This window comes from Halichoeres trimaculatus, unplaced genomic scaffold (assembly GCF_033239565.1).
Source record: "Halichoeres trimaculatus isolate MK-OKI-2021-1 unplaced genomic scaffold, fHalTri1.1 fHalTri1_scaffold_18, whole genome shotgun sequence".
Lineage (NCBI taxonomy): Eukaryota > Metazoa > Chordata > Actinopteri > Labriformes > Labridae > Halichoeres > Halichoeres trimaculatus.
In genome coordinates this window covers 5,623,065-5,639,698 of record NW_027437196.1, presented here as the reverse complement: position 1 = coordinate 5,639,698, position 16,634 = coordinate 5,623,065, and the positions used below count along the sequence as shown (strand labels likewise).

Here is a 16,634-nt window from a genome sequence, read left to right as displayed (position 1 = left end):
AAAACCCTAATAATTAAAAAAAAACAACACCACAAAACACCCGTAGATTTAAAAAATACTTAGGCTTAGAGCAAAACTGGCTCACCAACCACTACCAATATGGCGGCGACGCGAACGTTGTCATGCTACCTGCCGTGACAGCTAGCAGCCGCAAACGAGCTATCGCGTTAGCTCGTTTCTTAAAGCACAAAGTGAAGAAAAGTTCTTGAAGCTCAACACATAAACTCACAGTATTTCTGTATGTTCACTTACATTTAATGTGGCTCATCCTGGTAGTCATTTTCTTCTTTTCCTTCTTCGTCCTCGGTTTACAGCAGAGTAACGTCTCCATCGCGTTAGCATCCGTGTTGCTAAATTAACCAGCCTGTGCTCGGTGCCAGTTCTGCGCCTTTAGTTTCTTTTCAGGTTATAGGTAAAAACCCGGTAAAAAAAAAAAGTCACAAAAAAAGGAGAAACAAAAAGTGTAATGTTTTTTCCACATTCTGAGTGAACAAAACAACCTCTGCTTAAATTTCTAAATTGAAAATATAAGTCATGTAGAGATTCACATTCTTGAAGATGATTTATCAACTTACAGTAATTTTTTGCTGTTGTTTCGTTTAACTACAACTGTCTGTCTGCAGGAAAATCCATTATCGTTTAGCCTACACTTTGACATAAAATTTCAAGTGTTTGGGAAAAAAAAACTAACCCTACTCAGGAGGACCTTGAACGCACCATGAAAACGAAGGAAAGCCACGGGCCAATGGGTGTAGGGAGGGGGCGTGGCTATATAAACTCTACGACCCTTGCTCTGACTCGCTGCGAGCACAGATTGTCATGTTTTCTCAAACGTACCTCAATAAAAAACGCCGTGTACTCTTTCTGGACAAGGATGCGCTGGTCATTGGCTCCTGTCTTACATGGCAGCCAAAACTAAAGCTGCTAAATACAAGTTCAATAGTTGACGTCTCAGCTCCTGCTTCCACTTGAGCTATCAGCAGGTGGAGATGATTCCTCAGTCAAATTCGGTCATAACCTCAGCTCTAAAACCAACTGTTTCAGTCCACACAGAGTAAAATATAGATTTAGGACATTAACGGTTAATATTAGTTATTGACGGTCAAACCTGGTAAACAGAGGTTAAATACAGAAAACACATTTAATCACCCACCAGAGACATCGCTGGTGTTCCAGTGTAAAGTGTGACCCTGTTAACCGGTGACTGACAGCCTCCAATTTTTTTTTACAGTCTATGCCAATTACTTACACATTCAGCTGGAGGACTCTTGTTAGCTTGGTCACTCTAAACTCCAAAACACCGGCTGCACCGTAACGGTCGCGAGATCCATCTACAAATTGACTTCACGGTGGAGAGTCGTTTATGACAACCGACCGTAAAAATAAACAGACATTTTATGCTGCTTACAGTTTTAATTTTAGTACTGAAGGAACACTAACTAGGCTGAATGAAAGGAATAAAATGCCACAAAAAGTGTGCGCATCTTTATGATATGTGGGTTGTAAATATTATACAATCTACGGTCCATATTCTTCACCTTAACAATAAAATAAAGCAACAAAAGCCAACGAGAAAATGAGGAATTCAGTGGGGTAAATTTGCTGTCAAACATTTAAAGCGTACAGGCGTCAAAATGACGACTGACACACGGCTCTTTAGCTGGTGTGGAGAAGAAAACAATGTATAGAGATTGCTAATTTAGTTGTCAAACAGCACAAGTTGTGTTTTGACTTTTATTCCGTTGACACATTAGAGAACAAAGAGAACCTGTCCACATGTCCCCGTTGCAGGCCCCCCGGCGCATCTGTGAGTGTGATTGGCTGTCGTCGCTATGAACATTGACCAATAGCGGGGCACCACACTGAGAGCACTGAAGGTAAACGGCTGTGATAGGCTCAAACGTTTGGCGCCTCTTGAATCTGCTGCAGCCGAAGTGGGCGGTGAGACAGGGAGCAGTTTGAACCGTAACTGTGTCGAGGCGGAAACATTAAAAATAGACAAATTCTTTACAAGCGAGGCGGAATACTACAGTTTTCAACCCATTCCAAAAACACAGTGACATAGAGAGATTTCGGTAGCTAAAGTGAGGAAACTGCAGCTGTTTCTGTTCGCCGACTGCCGGGTAGGTGAAGCCGGTCAAAGTGAATCAATCCCTCCTCCTGAGCTAACTGCTAGTTAGCCGCTGGGCTAACGTTACAGCTAGCTGAAACACAGAGCCAGCTAATCCCCAACACAAAGGACGACTTCGCCAGTGTTCTTCATATCCTCCCAGTATCACCCCGTTGAATGAGGACTGGTTCTCCCGAACAGGTGAGAGAAGCTGTCACGGCTATAGACTTCATGTGGATTCAAATGCCCCGGGTTTGTTCTTGATGCTTTGTGGAGTCTTAATCTTTGTTAACTAACCAACTGTTAGCTAGCTCGCCGGGGGTGTTGAGCCAAATTTAGTACCCCTGTCAAAACAGCCTCTCTCGTAAAGATGGCAACTTTCTAGCGTTGTTTGACGAAAGTAAACTGTTGTGTTAGCGTGTAAACAAAAGCTTCATTTCATTCGACCACGTCGAGGCGGTTTGGTCGGTGTTACAGAGCTCTGTACGTCAAAACATCAAGTGGTGTAATTATCACCATTTCACCCCTTAACATGTGCACTACCTCTCACCATCTTACAGTTCCCTACACAGTTTTTACCTTAGATATGCCATTACTCTTCACACACGTACATTTCGTGTTTGTATATTAGTTATTTTCATATTTCTGTAGTTAAACAGCTCTGTACATTTTTTTCTAGGTTACACATACTTGATTATCTTTTTTCCTCTGCATTCTTGTGGTTATGTTTACACTTGCTTGCTTTAATTCTGTGTAACTTCCCCATTTTGACATGAGTTAAAGATTGTTTTTATGTTTATCTTTATGTAAGACATAAAAATAAATTCAAATTTGATTCAAAACCAACTAGAAACTCCTGACAGTTGCTGTAACTAATGCAAGACTCATGTAAATATACTCTCTGAATGTGTTAAACATCAGACAGTAGCATAAAAAATGTAAACATGTTTTAAAAATCTGCAAATATACAGATGATACCTGCTACACACATAAAGTTAACCAGAATGTAAAAATGTTGAGACTTAATACAGACTGAAAAACATCCGATCATCAGGGTCATCTCCTAGACCTGCGACTAATTTTGCTGCGAGATCTTAACGCCCTCAGTTTTGTCAACACAGTGAATTCTTATCAACCTCAATCAGTCAAACTCTCAGTTTTAACCAGTTACCTGTAATCCTAAGTCAGTGTGTGGTTTGGTGATTAATTTTGGCTGAATGTGTCATACCAGCGCACTCCTCCACATCGCTTACAATCTGACACATGGCTTACCAGCACGTCTCCATGACAGCCGTCTGACACATCTCAATGAAAGTGTGAGATTTTAGTCAGACCGGCGTGCTGGTAGGCAGGGACTCACTCTGATTATCAGGTGGCACATTTTGTTGCTACACAACAGCAGAGAGAAGTGGGAAATGCTCTTTGAAGTTCAAGCAAAGTACAGAAACGTGTGTAAAAATGCTCAGTGTATGTATATGAATGAGGAGTGTGATTCAGTCAAGCATCACAGAGTGTTTCTATTTCAACACACTGCACCTTAAAAACACTTGTAGAAAAAAAACTCCTTTAAGATTCAGTGAAAAACAATCAAAGCAAATGTCTCAGATCTGATATACATGAGATAATAAAAGAGAGGTGGAACTATCAAAGGAAGCCCCTCAGGTGTTGTGATGCAGCTTTCTTTTATTTCAGATCTTATTTAGGACCTGTTAGGATGAAATGTGAATCCAGTGACTTGTTCAGACCTTCATGCTTGTTTCCTTTGGCTGCAGGTTGATCATGGTGCTGACAGGGAAGCGCTCAGAGAAGGGACCTGCCTGCTGGAAGAGGAGGGTGAAGTCTGAATACATGAGGCTGCGGCAGCTCAAGCGCTTCAGGCGGGCTGACGAGGTCAAGGTTTGTCTAAACACACCAACTCATTATTCACAGAGGTCGGCTCGAGGATGTATTTGTTCAGGGAGGGGGAGGAGAAAACTCACAGACAGCCTTCAGTATTATCAGAGCTACATTAAAGTGATACTCTGGGATGGAACAAGTTGGATCCTATCACAAGGTTTAGGGCAGAAATTACCCCTACAGCAGTGTTTTTGTGCAGCAGAAGCCCAGAGCGCTCGCACCAAACACCCCCTCCCTGCTCCTCTGACTGTTTCCTCTGCACTCAGACGGGGCATATTTTACTTGACCAAAAACACGAATAAACGGACTCCCGCCGAAAAAATCTGACATCGGACTGCATTCACGCTTAATTTAGAGAATTTTCAGCGCGTTACTTTCACACAAAAACACCGCTAAATAAGGCTCTAGTTCTCATCGTGTTGTAAAACGGCGCTACCTTCGCTGCAGAGCTACAGCTGGCTACGAGGCGCTCGCCGCTTAGTGTATCAGTCCGCAGGCGTGCCAGATATAAACAAACGCAGGTAGTCTGCCAGGACGAAGAGACACGATGACGCGCTGAAAATTCTCTAAATAAACCGTGAATGCAGACCGATATAAGATTTTTTCGGTGGGAGTCCGTTTATTGGTGTTTTTGGTCAAGTAAAATATGGCCCCGTCTGAGTGCAGAGGAAACCGGCAGAGGAGCAGGGAGGGGGTGTTTGGTGTGTGAGCCCTGGGCTTCTGCTGCACAAAATCACTGCTGTAGGGGTAATTTCTGCCCTAAACCTTGTGATAGGACCCAACTTGTTCCATCCCGGAGTTTCACTTTAAGAAGAATGATAGAAGTTTGAGGAGCTTGAAAGCTTCTGTTCTCACTTTAATCTTTACCTCAGGGTTAAGTCTCTGAGAGGGTTTGTTTAGATCTTGAATCTTCAACAAAGAGGACACCACACAGTCAGAAAGGCCACAATATTTGAAACAAGTCTTTGTATTTCATAGAATTGATAATTCAACAGAACATGACATGGTGTAAATTTGTCCAGATGGAGAAGAGGCGGTACTCAGCGGTCCGGCTGGTAAGAGATATTTGTGGAAAGCTGCTTCTATACCTCAGTAATCAGATGGCGGTCACTTTACATCCGCTCTGATGTCTCAACTGTTTGGCTTTTCTTGCAGCAATGAACAACATGAATTAGAGGTTGATAATTGTGTTTCTTTTGGTCACTGCAGTAACTTTTCATTGTTTTTGAACCCCCACAGAGCATGTTCAACACAAACCGTCAGAAAATCATGGAGCGGACGGACATCTTAAACCAGGAGTGGAAGACCAGACGGATCCAGCCGGTTCACATCATGACCTCTGTTGGCTCTTTGAGAGGAACCCGAGAGGTTAGTGAACACACATTTCTTCAGGACGCAGACGTGTTGAAAAATATTCAGTTTTTCCTGAGTCTCTGCTGTCCTCCGCAGTGCACGGTGGACAGTGGGTTCTCTGAGTTCCCCAGGCAGGTCATCCCCCTGAAGACTCTCAACGCCGTGGCCTCAGTCCCTGTCATGTACTCCTGGTCGCCACTGCAGCAGAACTTCATGGTGTGTATGGAGTTAAACGTTATCTTTGTGCTGTTTTAGAAGCAGCAGAAATGAGCTTCCTCCGTAGGGTGGCCGGGCTCTCCTTTAGAGATAGGGCGAGAAGCTCGGAGTAGAGCTGCTGCTCCTCTGCTTTGAGAGGAGCCAGATGAGGTGGCTCAGGCATCTGATGAGGATGCCTCCCTGGTGAGGTGTTCAGGGCACGTCCCACCAGGAGAAGACCCTGGAGTAGACCCAGGACACGCTGGGGAGACTACATCTCTCGGCTGGCCTGGTAACGTCTTGTGATCCCCTGAGAAGAGCTGGACGAAGTAGCTACGGAGAGGGAAGTCTGGGCTTCCCTGCTTAGGCTGCTTTCCCTGCGACCTGACCCCGGATAAGTGGCAGAAGTTTGATGGATAAATGTTTTAGATGTGAAAAGATGACTTTTAACGTGTTTCAGGATTTCACCTCAGAGAACTACAGGCAACTTTCAAGCCTCCATCTTTGCTTGAATCAAAAACTGTTGGTAACCTAAGAGTGATTCTATAATTAGGGGAACATTTCATGTCCATGGGGTAAACTCATCAATTTTACTAAGTATTAGGGCGTATTCAGATCTGGACTGTTCGGTCCACTTTAAACAGACCAGGGTTCGTTTCCCACACTGGTGCAGACTTTTCATCCAGGTGTGAATAGACACAAAAAACCCCTGGTGCGGACCAAACAACCAGCCCGAGACCCACTTTTTTAGGTGGTCTCAGTCTGCTTCCAAACGAACTCTGGTGCGGTTCGTGGTTCTCCGGTGCAGGTCTGAATACAAACCAAGGTCCATCCGAACTAACTACAGGATACATGCGCCTTTTGGGCCTATTAAGCCACCGTAACCTAACAGTCTTTGGTTCATACCTGATCCTCCGTCTTCTGTTTAGCCACGCTGTTGCTAGCATGTTGTGGGTCAGGACACACAGAGCATAGCGTCTCCTTGCTGCGCGCATTCGTCTTCGCTGTTCCAAAATTTGAACCTGTGTTGTTAAGCTGCTTTGAAGGAGCTGCTCTTGAAACTGAAAATGATTTAGCAGCTCTAATAAGAGCACAAACACATGTTTACCTCCATTTCCGGGTCTGTACTCTGTGTGCCGCCCTTTGTCAGTGCTGTCCAATGAGAGCACTGATCCTCACACACCTGGATGTGTTTACAGAATATAGTCCACTTGCAAAAAGTACAATCTGAATACGAACCGCACCAAACGAAAAAAATAAAGTCCGCTTTTGGTCCGGACCAAACAAGTGGACCAAAGGACTTTTCTGGTCTGAATACAGCCTAAATTTCAAGCAATGACCAATTTTACAGTGGGTCATTTGGGTGATATTTCACTTTTATTTAATTCAGACAGTTAACAAGTTCGATCATTTATTTAGCAAAAAATGCAAAGCATGTGTTGCAAAGTTGCAGTTTTTGTGCTGTCCTATTTCTCAAATGTAAAGTTTTGCATTTGTGAATTAACACTAGAATACATGTATGAATATTATTTTCAGTATTATTTGTTTGAAATAATTATTAAAACATGACAAAGCTATTTAAAAAAGTATTTTAACAATTTGTATGGATAAAATTATTCATTTTTTGTGTTTCCTAGAAATCTGCGACATTAACCGTGTTACCCATTGAAAAAAAAAAAAAACTATAAATCAGCAATGGTTTGCTCCAAAGTCACGTGACTTAAATCAGCTGAGGTCACATCCTTTCTGGTGTGAACCTTGAAGAAAGTGTTGCATGGTCTAACTCCTCCTCATCAATATTTAATCAGAATAATTGTCTGTACATGGGGCGCATTAACTGTTCGTCAACTGTGTTACCAACATTTTCTGCTGTTCTTACCTTAGACGAAGAAAATGAGCAGAAACATGAGCTGATGGAGGTCAGGTGGTGCCACGTTCAAAGTCCTCAGTTAGCACAAGGGACAAAACATGGAGGAAATGTCAACTTTGTTACATGTGTTTGAATTTTCTTTAACTCTGTATAAATGATGAGGGACATTTCTAGGGAGCATAGTCTTGCATAAAAATGTTGAACAAATCTAAATGTTGTTGAAAAAGAAGTCACAACTTTTGTCCATTACATGTTTGACAAAATTATACTCCAAACTTTTTTTGTTACTTAAATATTTAAGAATTCATTAGAGCTTAATCTTGCCAACTTACGAATTTAGTACATTCCAGGTGTATCATTTGTTATCAGATTGAATATAAAAAAAGAAAAGCAGATATTTTTTCATTTTTTTTGTTTACCTGAAATGTTGTCAAAAGTCTTCTCTAATTTCCTTCTTATTCTGCATGATGTGCTTCAGGTGGAGGACGAGACGGTGCTCCATAACATCCCCTACATGGGAGACGAGATCCTGGACCAGGACGGGACTTTCATTGAAGAACTCATAAAAAACTACGATGGAAAAGTTCATGGAGACAGAGGTGAGTTTTGTCTTCTTCATTTGTGCTGATGATGAAGAAGTTGATGGTTTTAGAGAGTGTAGTGTGGAGTGGTTCTGATCATTGTGAAGATCCTGAAAGTCTGGAAACGTTCTTTTTAGAGAACGGGAGAAAAGATAAATCAGAAATGTTTTCGCAGCAGTTCATGTGTTGTGCTTTTATATCTCTCTGATTTTCAGAGTGTGGCTTCATCAACGACGAGATATTCGTGGAGCTGGTCAGCGCTCTGTCTCAGTACAGTGACAACGAGGACGACGATGAGGAGGAAGAGCAGGACTTCAAGGTGGACAAGATGGAGATGTGTGACGGCAAAGAGCATCCAGACGATCCCCGCAAGGACGGGCACGTCAACAATGAGAGTACGTTCTTCCCTGTGAACATGATGTTGATGTTTTTTAAGACTTCGGTCACATCTAGAGCTATACAACCTGTTTTCCACCAATGGAAAGTGTGTGTCTGTGTCGTCTGCAGGTCGAAGCAGCAACGACAGCAACAAGAAGTTTCCCTCTGACAAGATTTTTGAAGCTATCTCCTCCATGTTTCCAGACAAAGGCTCCACCGAGGAGCTCAAAGAGAAGTAAGAGGGTCAAAGAGGAAGTTTCAGAGAGCAGGATGAATGATGTTATCGTTCAGCAGCGTTAACTTATCCGTGTGTGTTCGTCAGGTATAAGGAGTTAACGGAGCAGCAGCTTCCCGGCGCGCTGCCCCCTGAGTGCACACCCAACATCGACGGGCCAAACGCCCGCTCAGTGCAGCGTGAACAGAGCCTGCACTCGTTCCACACTCTGTTCTGCCGACGCTGCTTCAAATACGACTGCTTCCTCCACCGTAAGTACACAGAACTTCACCTAAACATGCTGACAAACCAGAAATATGACGACCAAAGACATTCATGAACCCAGGTTTTCAGATCCTCAATTTTTCTGGAATAAAAAAGGAAAGAATGTCAGAGTAAACAAACTGGTTCATGTTTTTTTGTCACAATCCTAGCTTTCCACGCAACACCAAACACGTACAAGCGAAAGAACTTGGAGAACCTGGTGGACAGTAAACCCTGCGGCATCGACTGCTACATGTACCTTGTTCAGGTGAGTCAACTTATGACAACAGCGGCTCAGTTTTTTCCTGAATTATTCCCGGTTCTGTTTTTATTGATCTATAAAAAAACATCCTTTTTTGTAACTTTACACAATGACTTATGAATCCAACCAATGTTTTTTTGTGTCACTGTTTTGGTACACTCAGGATGGGATCGTAAACGAGTACTCCGCAGGCGTGGTCGTCGATCGGGCTAAGACGCCTTCCAAACGAACGGTGGGCCGCCGCCGGGGGAGACTGCCAAACAGCAACAGCCGACCGAGCACCCCGACCGTTTCCTCAGAAACCAAAGACACAGACAGCGACCGCGAGGGCAGCAAAGAAGACGAGCGAGACAACGACAAAGACGATGACGACAAGAAGGACGACAACACCAGCAGCTCAGGTAGGATGTGATGTCAGCGTGATTCAAGGAGGAAAGCTAGACCCTGAACAAGTTCCTGTTGATGATCCTGCTCTTGTGTGTGTGTGTGTGTGTGTGTGTGTGTGTGTGTGTGTGTGTGTGTGTGTGTGTGTGTGTGTGTGTGCGTGTGTGTGTGTTTAGAAGGTAACTCCCGCTGTCAGACTCCAGTGAAGATGAAGCTGACGGGTGAAGCTGAAGCGGTGGATTGGAGCGGCGCTGAAGCTTCCCTCTTCAGGGTTCTCATTGGGACGTACTACGACAACTTCTGCGCCATCGCGAGGCTCATAGGCACCAAGACCTGCAGACAGGTGAGCATCAGACACGTTAGGTTTCATAAATCAAGTTTTTAACGTCGGGTTTGAGTTCAACAAAGAGCCTGAACTGTCGTTGTGACTGCGTGCTGCAGGTTTATGAGTTCAGGGTCAAAGAGTCGAGCATCATCGCCCGAGCACCGACTGAAGACGAGGACACACCGCCAAGAAAGAAGAAGAGGAAACACAGACTGTGGGCCACTCACTGCAGGAAGATCCAGCTGAAGAAAGGTCAGAGAGAACGCAGCATAAGACACACACACACACACACACACACACTCTTCCTCGCATTGAGTCTGACTTCTGGTCTTCACCTGTTTCCTTCCAGACGGCTCGTCCAATCACGTGTACAATTACCAACCATGTGACCACCCTCGGCAGCCCTGTGACTCCTCCTGCCCCTGTGTCACAGCTCAGAACTTCTGCGAGAAGTTTTGCCAGTGCAGCTCCGAGTGTAAGAGCACACACACACACACACACACACACACACACACACTGACGTATCTGTAGAAATCAAAGTAACGTTTTTCTCTCCGCTGTGGAAACAGGTCAAAACCGTTTCCCCGGTTGTCGGTGCAAAGCCCAGTGCAACACCAAGCAGTGCCCCTGCTACCTGGCTGTGAGGGAGTGTGACCCCGACCTCTGCCTGACCTGCGGCGCTGCGGATCACTGGGACAGCAAGAACGTGTCCTGCAAGAACTGCTCCATTCAGAGGGGAGCCAAGAAGGTAACAGGAGACTCATTCAGCAGCTGCATGACACAACCTCTTAAAGTGATGTAGCCATGAGGCCAAGAACTAATTAAGATCTTTAAAAGTCCCTAGTTCCTGTGACTCACAGAAACAAACGTGACTGTTTTTAACTGCTTCTCTCTTCGTTTCTCAGCATCTGCTGCTCGCTCCATCAGACGTCGCAGGTTGGGGCATCTTCATCAAAGAGCCGGTCCAGAAAAACGAGTTCATCTCTGAGTATTGTGGAGAGGTGCGAGTCCTCCAAGTCTTTATGAGTAGGGATGGGAATCGTGAGAATCGACAACAAATGTTTCAATCCATCGATATCGTTAGCCTTTGTGCTTAACGATTCCCTTATTAATTCTTTACATTGTGCCGGAGTCGCCGGGCCTTACGTCGACTAGTCTGCTGCAGCTATCTTAGCTTAGCGGTTAGATAACGTTTCCCAAGAAAACTCTGATTCAGGATTTTCAGTCTGGTCAGCAAGCGATTAAAGTCTTAGACCAGGGGTCTGCAACCTTTACTTTCAGAAGAGCCGTTTGCCTCAGCTAATCTGAAGTCATTCATAAGCCACTAATCCAACGTTATCTTCAAAATCTAGACTCAGAGTGTATAAAAATCTATAGTTTATTAAAATCTAAAATACAATAATTATCTGAACAAGAAGCTTTTTAGGATTTCTGAAATTTAACATGTTATGTCTTAGTTCTTTATTCTTATCTTATTTTATTTATCTTATTTTTTCTTCTTATCTGCAACAATTAAAAAATATATATGATTTTGGAAATTTGCATAAATTTTAGAATTTTGGAAGTCTGCAAATATGTCAAAAAGTTGAAATCTAATAAATTTGCAAAACAAAAAACAGACAAAAATATATATATTGAAATTTTAAAAATTTAATATTTTTTTAAATTGAATATTGACATTTGCAAATTTTGAAGAAAAAAAAAAAAACTGCAAAAAAATTTTTTTTAGTTTCAAATATTTAATAAAATTTAGTTGTTAAATAGATTTGTAAATATTAAAAACTATATCAAAAATCTGCAAGAAAATATTTTTTTGTTTCAAAAATTTACTCAAATTTTTTAATTAAATAAATTTTCAAATTTCAAACAGCTGCAAAAGTTTCAAATTTTGGAAAAAATAATTAAATCTGGTAACGTATTTTGATAGGGCTTATATTATTTTTTGTTGTGTGCTAATTACTTTCATCATACTAACCATGCACTTTAAGCACATTGTCAGTTAAATGAATCCATCCACACAGAATTAAAATCTGTATTTTCTTCCAGATTAGTCTTTTTGTAGATGTAGTTATCTTCCCAGGGATGTTAAACTTGAGGTTAGCCACAGGTGCATGGAAAGTTGGTGGGCTGTTGATGTTGTAGGAGGTGAAGTAGAGCAGTGGCAGGCTTTATTGACAGATGGGATGAAGATTTAGTTCAACTAAATGTTAACACAGGATTTTATTTAGTGTCAGTGTCTTTAATCATCAATACCCTCTGTAAAACTCTTTATTTCAGTAATTTCTTTTTTTGAAGCTACAAGGAGCCACTGCGAAGGAGTCAAAGAGCCGCAGGTTGCAGACCCTTGTCTTAGACTATAACTTGTTCAAACTTTTATCTCTGCAGATCATCTCTCAGGATGAAGCCGACCGCAGAGGGAAGGTCTACGACAAATACATGTGCAGCTTCCTCTTCAACCTCAACAACGGTAAAAACACACACAGACAGGTTTCAGGTTTTACAGCCCGACAGGTTCCTGAATTTAAAGTTCAGTTTTTGACTTAACCTTAAAAGATCCTGAAAATGTTTTTTTTTTCTCCTCAGACTTTGTCGTCGATGCCACAAGGAAAGGAAACAAAATCCGCTTTGCCAATCATTCTGTCAACCCTAACTGCTATGCAAAAGGTAAGAGGAGGGCGCTGTTTCCCTGCAGACCCATGAGGTGAACAAACTTACGGTGTGTGATGTTTGCTAACTGCTCTCTCTGCAGTGATGATGGTCAACGGGGATCACAGGATAGGAATCTTTGCTAAGAGAGCCATTCAGACGGGAGAGGAGCTCTTCTTTGACTACAGGTCAGTCACATCATGAAACTGTTCAAGCGTTTAAGTCCAACACGGTCAGTGGAAAGTTTCCTGCTCTTAACTTTTTGGATCAGGATTATCTTTAAAGAGCCAAAGAAAATGTTTCAAAGGTGTTGTATGACGTCACGGGACACGTCAGATTTCCTAACGTGTCCCTCTGCGTCCTCCAGGTACAGCCAGGCCGACGCTCTGAAGTACGTCGGTATCGAGCGAGAGATGGAGATCGCCTGAATCAGACTTCTACCTCCTGTGGATCAACGACACAAAGGCCTTACACACAAACACACACCATGCACACACACACACACACACTCACACACTTTCACTTCAGGAAATCCAGAAAATGTTAGAGAGCTTCAGGAAAACTGGGAATATTTGAAGCAGAGTTTTTGATGCTTTTTTTTCTAAAAAACAAACGACAACAAAAAAAAAACATTTTTCGTGTCTGAATTTTCTTCTTGTGACTTTTCTCTTGATGACAAATCTTCCTCTCCTGTCGAAGCGGGAGGCTGGGACTCACGAATCTCCGCTCAGCTGGAGCCGCACATCACCGACAAACTGACTCAGTGTTTTTTTTTTTTAAATATCTCAACGAGGGCGAGAGGAGACGAACCCACGACTCAGTGTTCATGCTTCAGGGACCAAAATCCTCCACCACTGGACTCTGCGTTCTGTGTGCCACATGTTGTGCTTACAGTGTGTGTGTGTGTGTTTTTATACGGTGTGACGTCGTGAAGCAGCCACACACTCCTCAGAGTGCCAGATCACTGTCTGTCTGTAACACAGGAGGCGGCTCACAAAGCGGCGAAGACATCGTCGACCAAAACTTCTTCAAAGATATTCTGACCAATCAGAAACGACCTCACATCCTGGAGCTGAGAGATTCATGGAGCGATGCCTTCAGGGTCCTGTGGGAAAATCCTGAGAGGACGAACTAAAGTGGAAAACATCCTCTGCTTTGTGATGCTGCCTCCGCTTCTGGTGCTAAGAGAACCAGCTTCACCAGCCCCTGACACCCACCCTCACACACGCACACGCACACGCACACGCACACGCTTAAGGTTTTTACTGGTGTGTGTGTGTTAGTGTGGACACACACTGCTCTCTCAAACTTCACCAAAAACACACATGATTTTTTTTTCGTTCACATTTTTCTGTCACTGCGCTCCACTCATTCAGGCTCCGCCCACTCTGAGCTCTCCCAGCGTTTAGATCAAGTTTCATCAAATTAACTTAATTTTTTTTTTTCTTTTTTCAAATCATCAAAGTCGATGTGTTCAAAGAGTTTTAGAGAAGAAGGAAAAATAAATCTGGTTTATTCCAGTTTTTTGGAACCCCAAAAGATTCATAATGAAATAAATCAAAACATTTTGGTAAATAAGAGATAAATTTATGAAATAAGGCTTTGTTATTCTTGAAAACTGAATTATTATGATTAAATATGTCATAATGATTATTTGTTTATCCTCTTTTTGATGATTCAAAGAGCTCAGGGAAGCGTCCAGTTGAGTCGAGCGCCGTGACGACCTTCACCTCGTTTGCGACTTCTCCTCGTGTCCCTCTCTCTGCCGTGCCTTCAGTCCCGAACAAAACGCCCGCCTGTCTGCGTTCACTTTCAACTTCCTGCATGCTGAGAAGTTTTCCATTGGTGCTGCATTCAGGGGATCTCCGACATCTCAGTACTGCCTCTTCCGTGTGATGTCCAATCAGTTTGATGTGATAAATAAGCCTTTTGAGAACGTACCAACAATCACTCTTTGACTCTTTCTCTCTCCTCTGATGGAAACTCTGGTGCTTAGAGAAAAAAAAACTCCACTTGAAGCAATACCAGCCTCCTGTACCCCCCATCCATCGCCCCGTAGAGACTCAGAGGCTCTCAGAGCTGGTGCTTCACTCACAGGGCTCCTCCAGCAGTCACATCCAGCGACGCTAACGGCACAACACGGTGACACAAACGTGTTTCTCAGACCTTAAACCTTCACTGCCGCCTGAAACGAGCCTCCAGAATTCCTCCGAATGTTTTAGATGATAGAGAACCAGCATATTCGCCCCCTCCCCGTGCTGTTTTTGTAAATGTGTGCAGGGGAAACCAAACTTTCCTGTCCCCTCATGGTCATTCTCCAGTGTTTTTAAAATCTTGGGTTAAGGAAACACTTCTACAGTGTCGCCCGGCTCTCTGCGAGTGGAGGGAGTCTGAGCTGCAGGTTTATTTATCGTTTCAGACGTCCGCCTGCGTTTAATCCCCCCCCTTCTCTTCTTGGACCACTTCTTTCGTCTGATGAACAGGTGCTGACTTTGTAATGTTTACAGGGATTTTGTTGTTCAAAGTGATGCAGATTAAAATATTATAAATGGTTTCTGTGTTTTTGCCTTCTTCATTTGAATGTCCTACTTGCCCAGAGTTCATCCGAAGATTTTGATGAGTAAGATTTTTGTCCATTTTCTGATTAAAAATGTCTATGAAATAATTAATTTGAAGGAACCTAAGTATCTTCTTTTTTGGGGTTTCAAAAGTGAAAACTGTCATAAACAACCAACAACTATGGTGGCCCTGAAGGACAATTACATAAAACATTTTATGTCGTACCAAGCAAAAATATTTCTCAGAATAAAACGTTTTTCCAAAATTCAATCGTTTGAGTTTTGTAAAGTGAAATGCTAAAAGGATAAATTGTGTTATTAAAAATTAAGAGTGTAACATTTGAACGTTTTTTGTAGTCACAGAATTTTTTTTTAAATTTTGGCATTTTTCATATTTTAGAAATATAATTATATTCATTATTCATTATAATTAAATATAAAATATATAATTAAATATGATTTTTCAAAAAAAAAATTTGCATTTCATAAAACATTTTGTTTTTCTGTATTTTTCAGTTAAAACTTTTTTTTGATGATGTTTTGAATTTCATGAAATATTTTTGAGTTTTCAGATTTTTTTTTTTTTACGGATTTTTTATATCGCTTTTACCCTTCGGTTAAATATATATATTTATATGCAATAGTTTCACATTTTATGGATCACTTTTAAAGTTTAAAAAACTTTTTTCAATATATATATATATATACTGGGTCTTGTTTTTTGCCTTTCATTTAATTTTTTTGATTATTAAATTTCCGTTTTTGCATTGATTTTAATGATTTTGAAAAATTCTGAGGTTCTAAAATATGTTTGCTATGTATAAATTACTTTTTAAAATATCTTTGGGTTGATTAACTTTCTTTAGGTAAAGAAAAAAAATAGTTTTTTAACATGTTTTTGTGATTGAACTTTTTTTTTGAAAAAAATTTGATTTTCCCTGCAAAAAACAGAAGTAGTTGGTCTAATTAGTCTTGTAACAATGTTAAACAAGTCAAATCAAGCTTTTAACTTAAGTGTAGGAGTACTGGTTTCAAAACTACTTAAAGTATAAAAGTAAAAGTAACTTAAAGTGGGAAATGCCGTTAAGGTCAATAGCTCAGTCTGTGCCACAGAGGCCTTAAGTTCATCCCCATTCCTGAGTCTCTGCCACGGACATCTTCAAATCAAATTCACTCTTTGCGGATAGCGCGATTTCAAAACATGCGGAGTAGAAAGTACAAATATTTGCCTGAAAATGTGAGGAGTAGAAGAAAAGTCGACTAAGAAATAATTACTCGAGTAAAGTATGGATACCCAAAATTTTGACTTAGTTACTTGACCCCTCTGCTTTGAAGAGAGTGCTGTAACATCTGTTTCTGGTTTGAATTTTAAAAAAAGAGACTTTCACACTTCAGGTCTCATCAGGACCAGGAACCAGGAAAACACATCTCTCTCCAAAGCCTGTAGACTTTACCGGATAAAAACAGAATTTAACCTCAAAGACAACGAGTTTCTGATCTACTGCTGCTCATGATCGTTGAGGGTTAAACAAATTTTGGTCAGAGGTAAAAGAGGAACTTCCTGTGAGCTTAACTTTGAGATTTTGTGAACAGAGATT

General features: G+C 41.8%; 1 protein-coding gene across 1 annotated transcript; it reads left to right on the top strand.

Moving 5' to 3' along the window:
• Window positions 1–1,854: 1,854 nt before the first annotated feature.
• On the top strand, window positions 1,855–15,035 carry ezh2 (enhancer of zeste 2 polycomb repressive complex 2 subunit). The gene is made up of 19 exons (XM_074693712.1): window positions 1,855–2,311; window positions 3,883–4,006; window positions 5,246–5,374; window positions 5,456–5,575; window positions 7,903–8,023; window positions 8,221–8,400; window positions 8,513–8,618; window positions 8,706–8,869; window positions 9,032–9,129; window positions 9,287–9,524; window positions 9,684–9,850; window positions 9,949–10,084; window positions 10,182–10,307; window positions 10,402–10,580; window positions 10,738–10,833; window positions 12,218–12,299; window positions 12,416–12,496; window positions 12,582–12,666; window positions 12,846–15,035. The coding sequence occupies exons 2-19, from the start codon at window positions 3,890–3,892 to the stop codon at window positions 12,904–12,906; spliced, it is 2,286 nt and encodes a 761-aa protein (XP_074549813.1). The 5' UTR covers window positions 1,855–2,311; window positions 3,883–3,889; the 3' UTR covers window positions 12,907–15,035.
• The last annotated feature ends 1,599 nt before the right edge of the window (window positions 15,036–16,634 follow it).

What these genes read in the sequence shown, in the direction of transcription:
- ezh2 (XM_074693712.1), top strand. Translation starts at nt 3,890, where the DNA reads ATGGTGCTGACAGGGAAGCGCTCAGAGAAGGGACCTGCCTGCTGGAAG. An exon ending in GGCGGGCTGACGAGGTCAAG is followed by an intron (nt 4,007 to 5,245) that starts GTTTGTCTAAAC and finishes GAACCCCCACAG; the next exon opens with AGCATGTTCAACACAAACCG. An exon ending in TTGCCAGTGCAGCTCCGAGT is followed by an intron (nt 10,308 to 10,401) that starts GTAAGAGCACAC and finishes CTGTGGAAACAG; the next exon opens with GTCAAAACCGTTTCCCCGGT.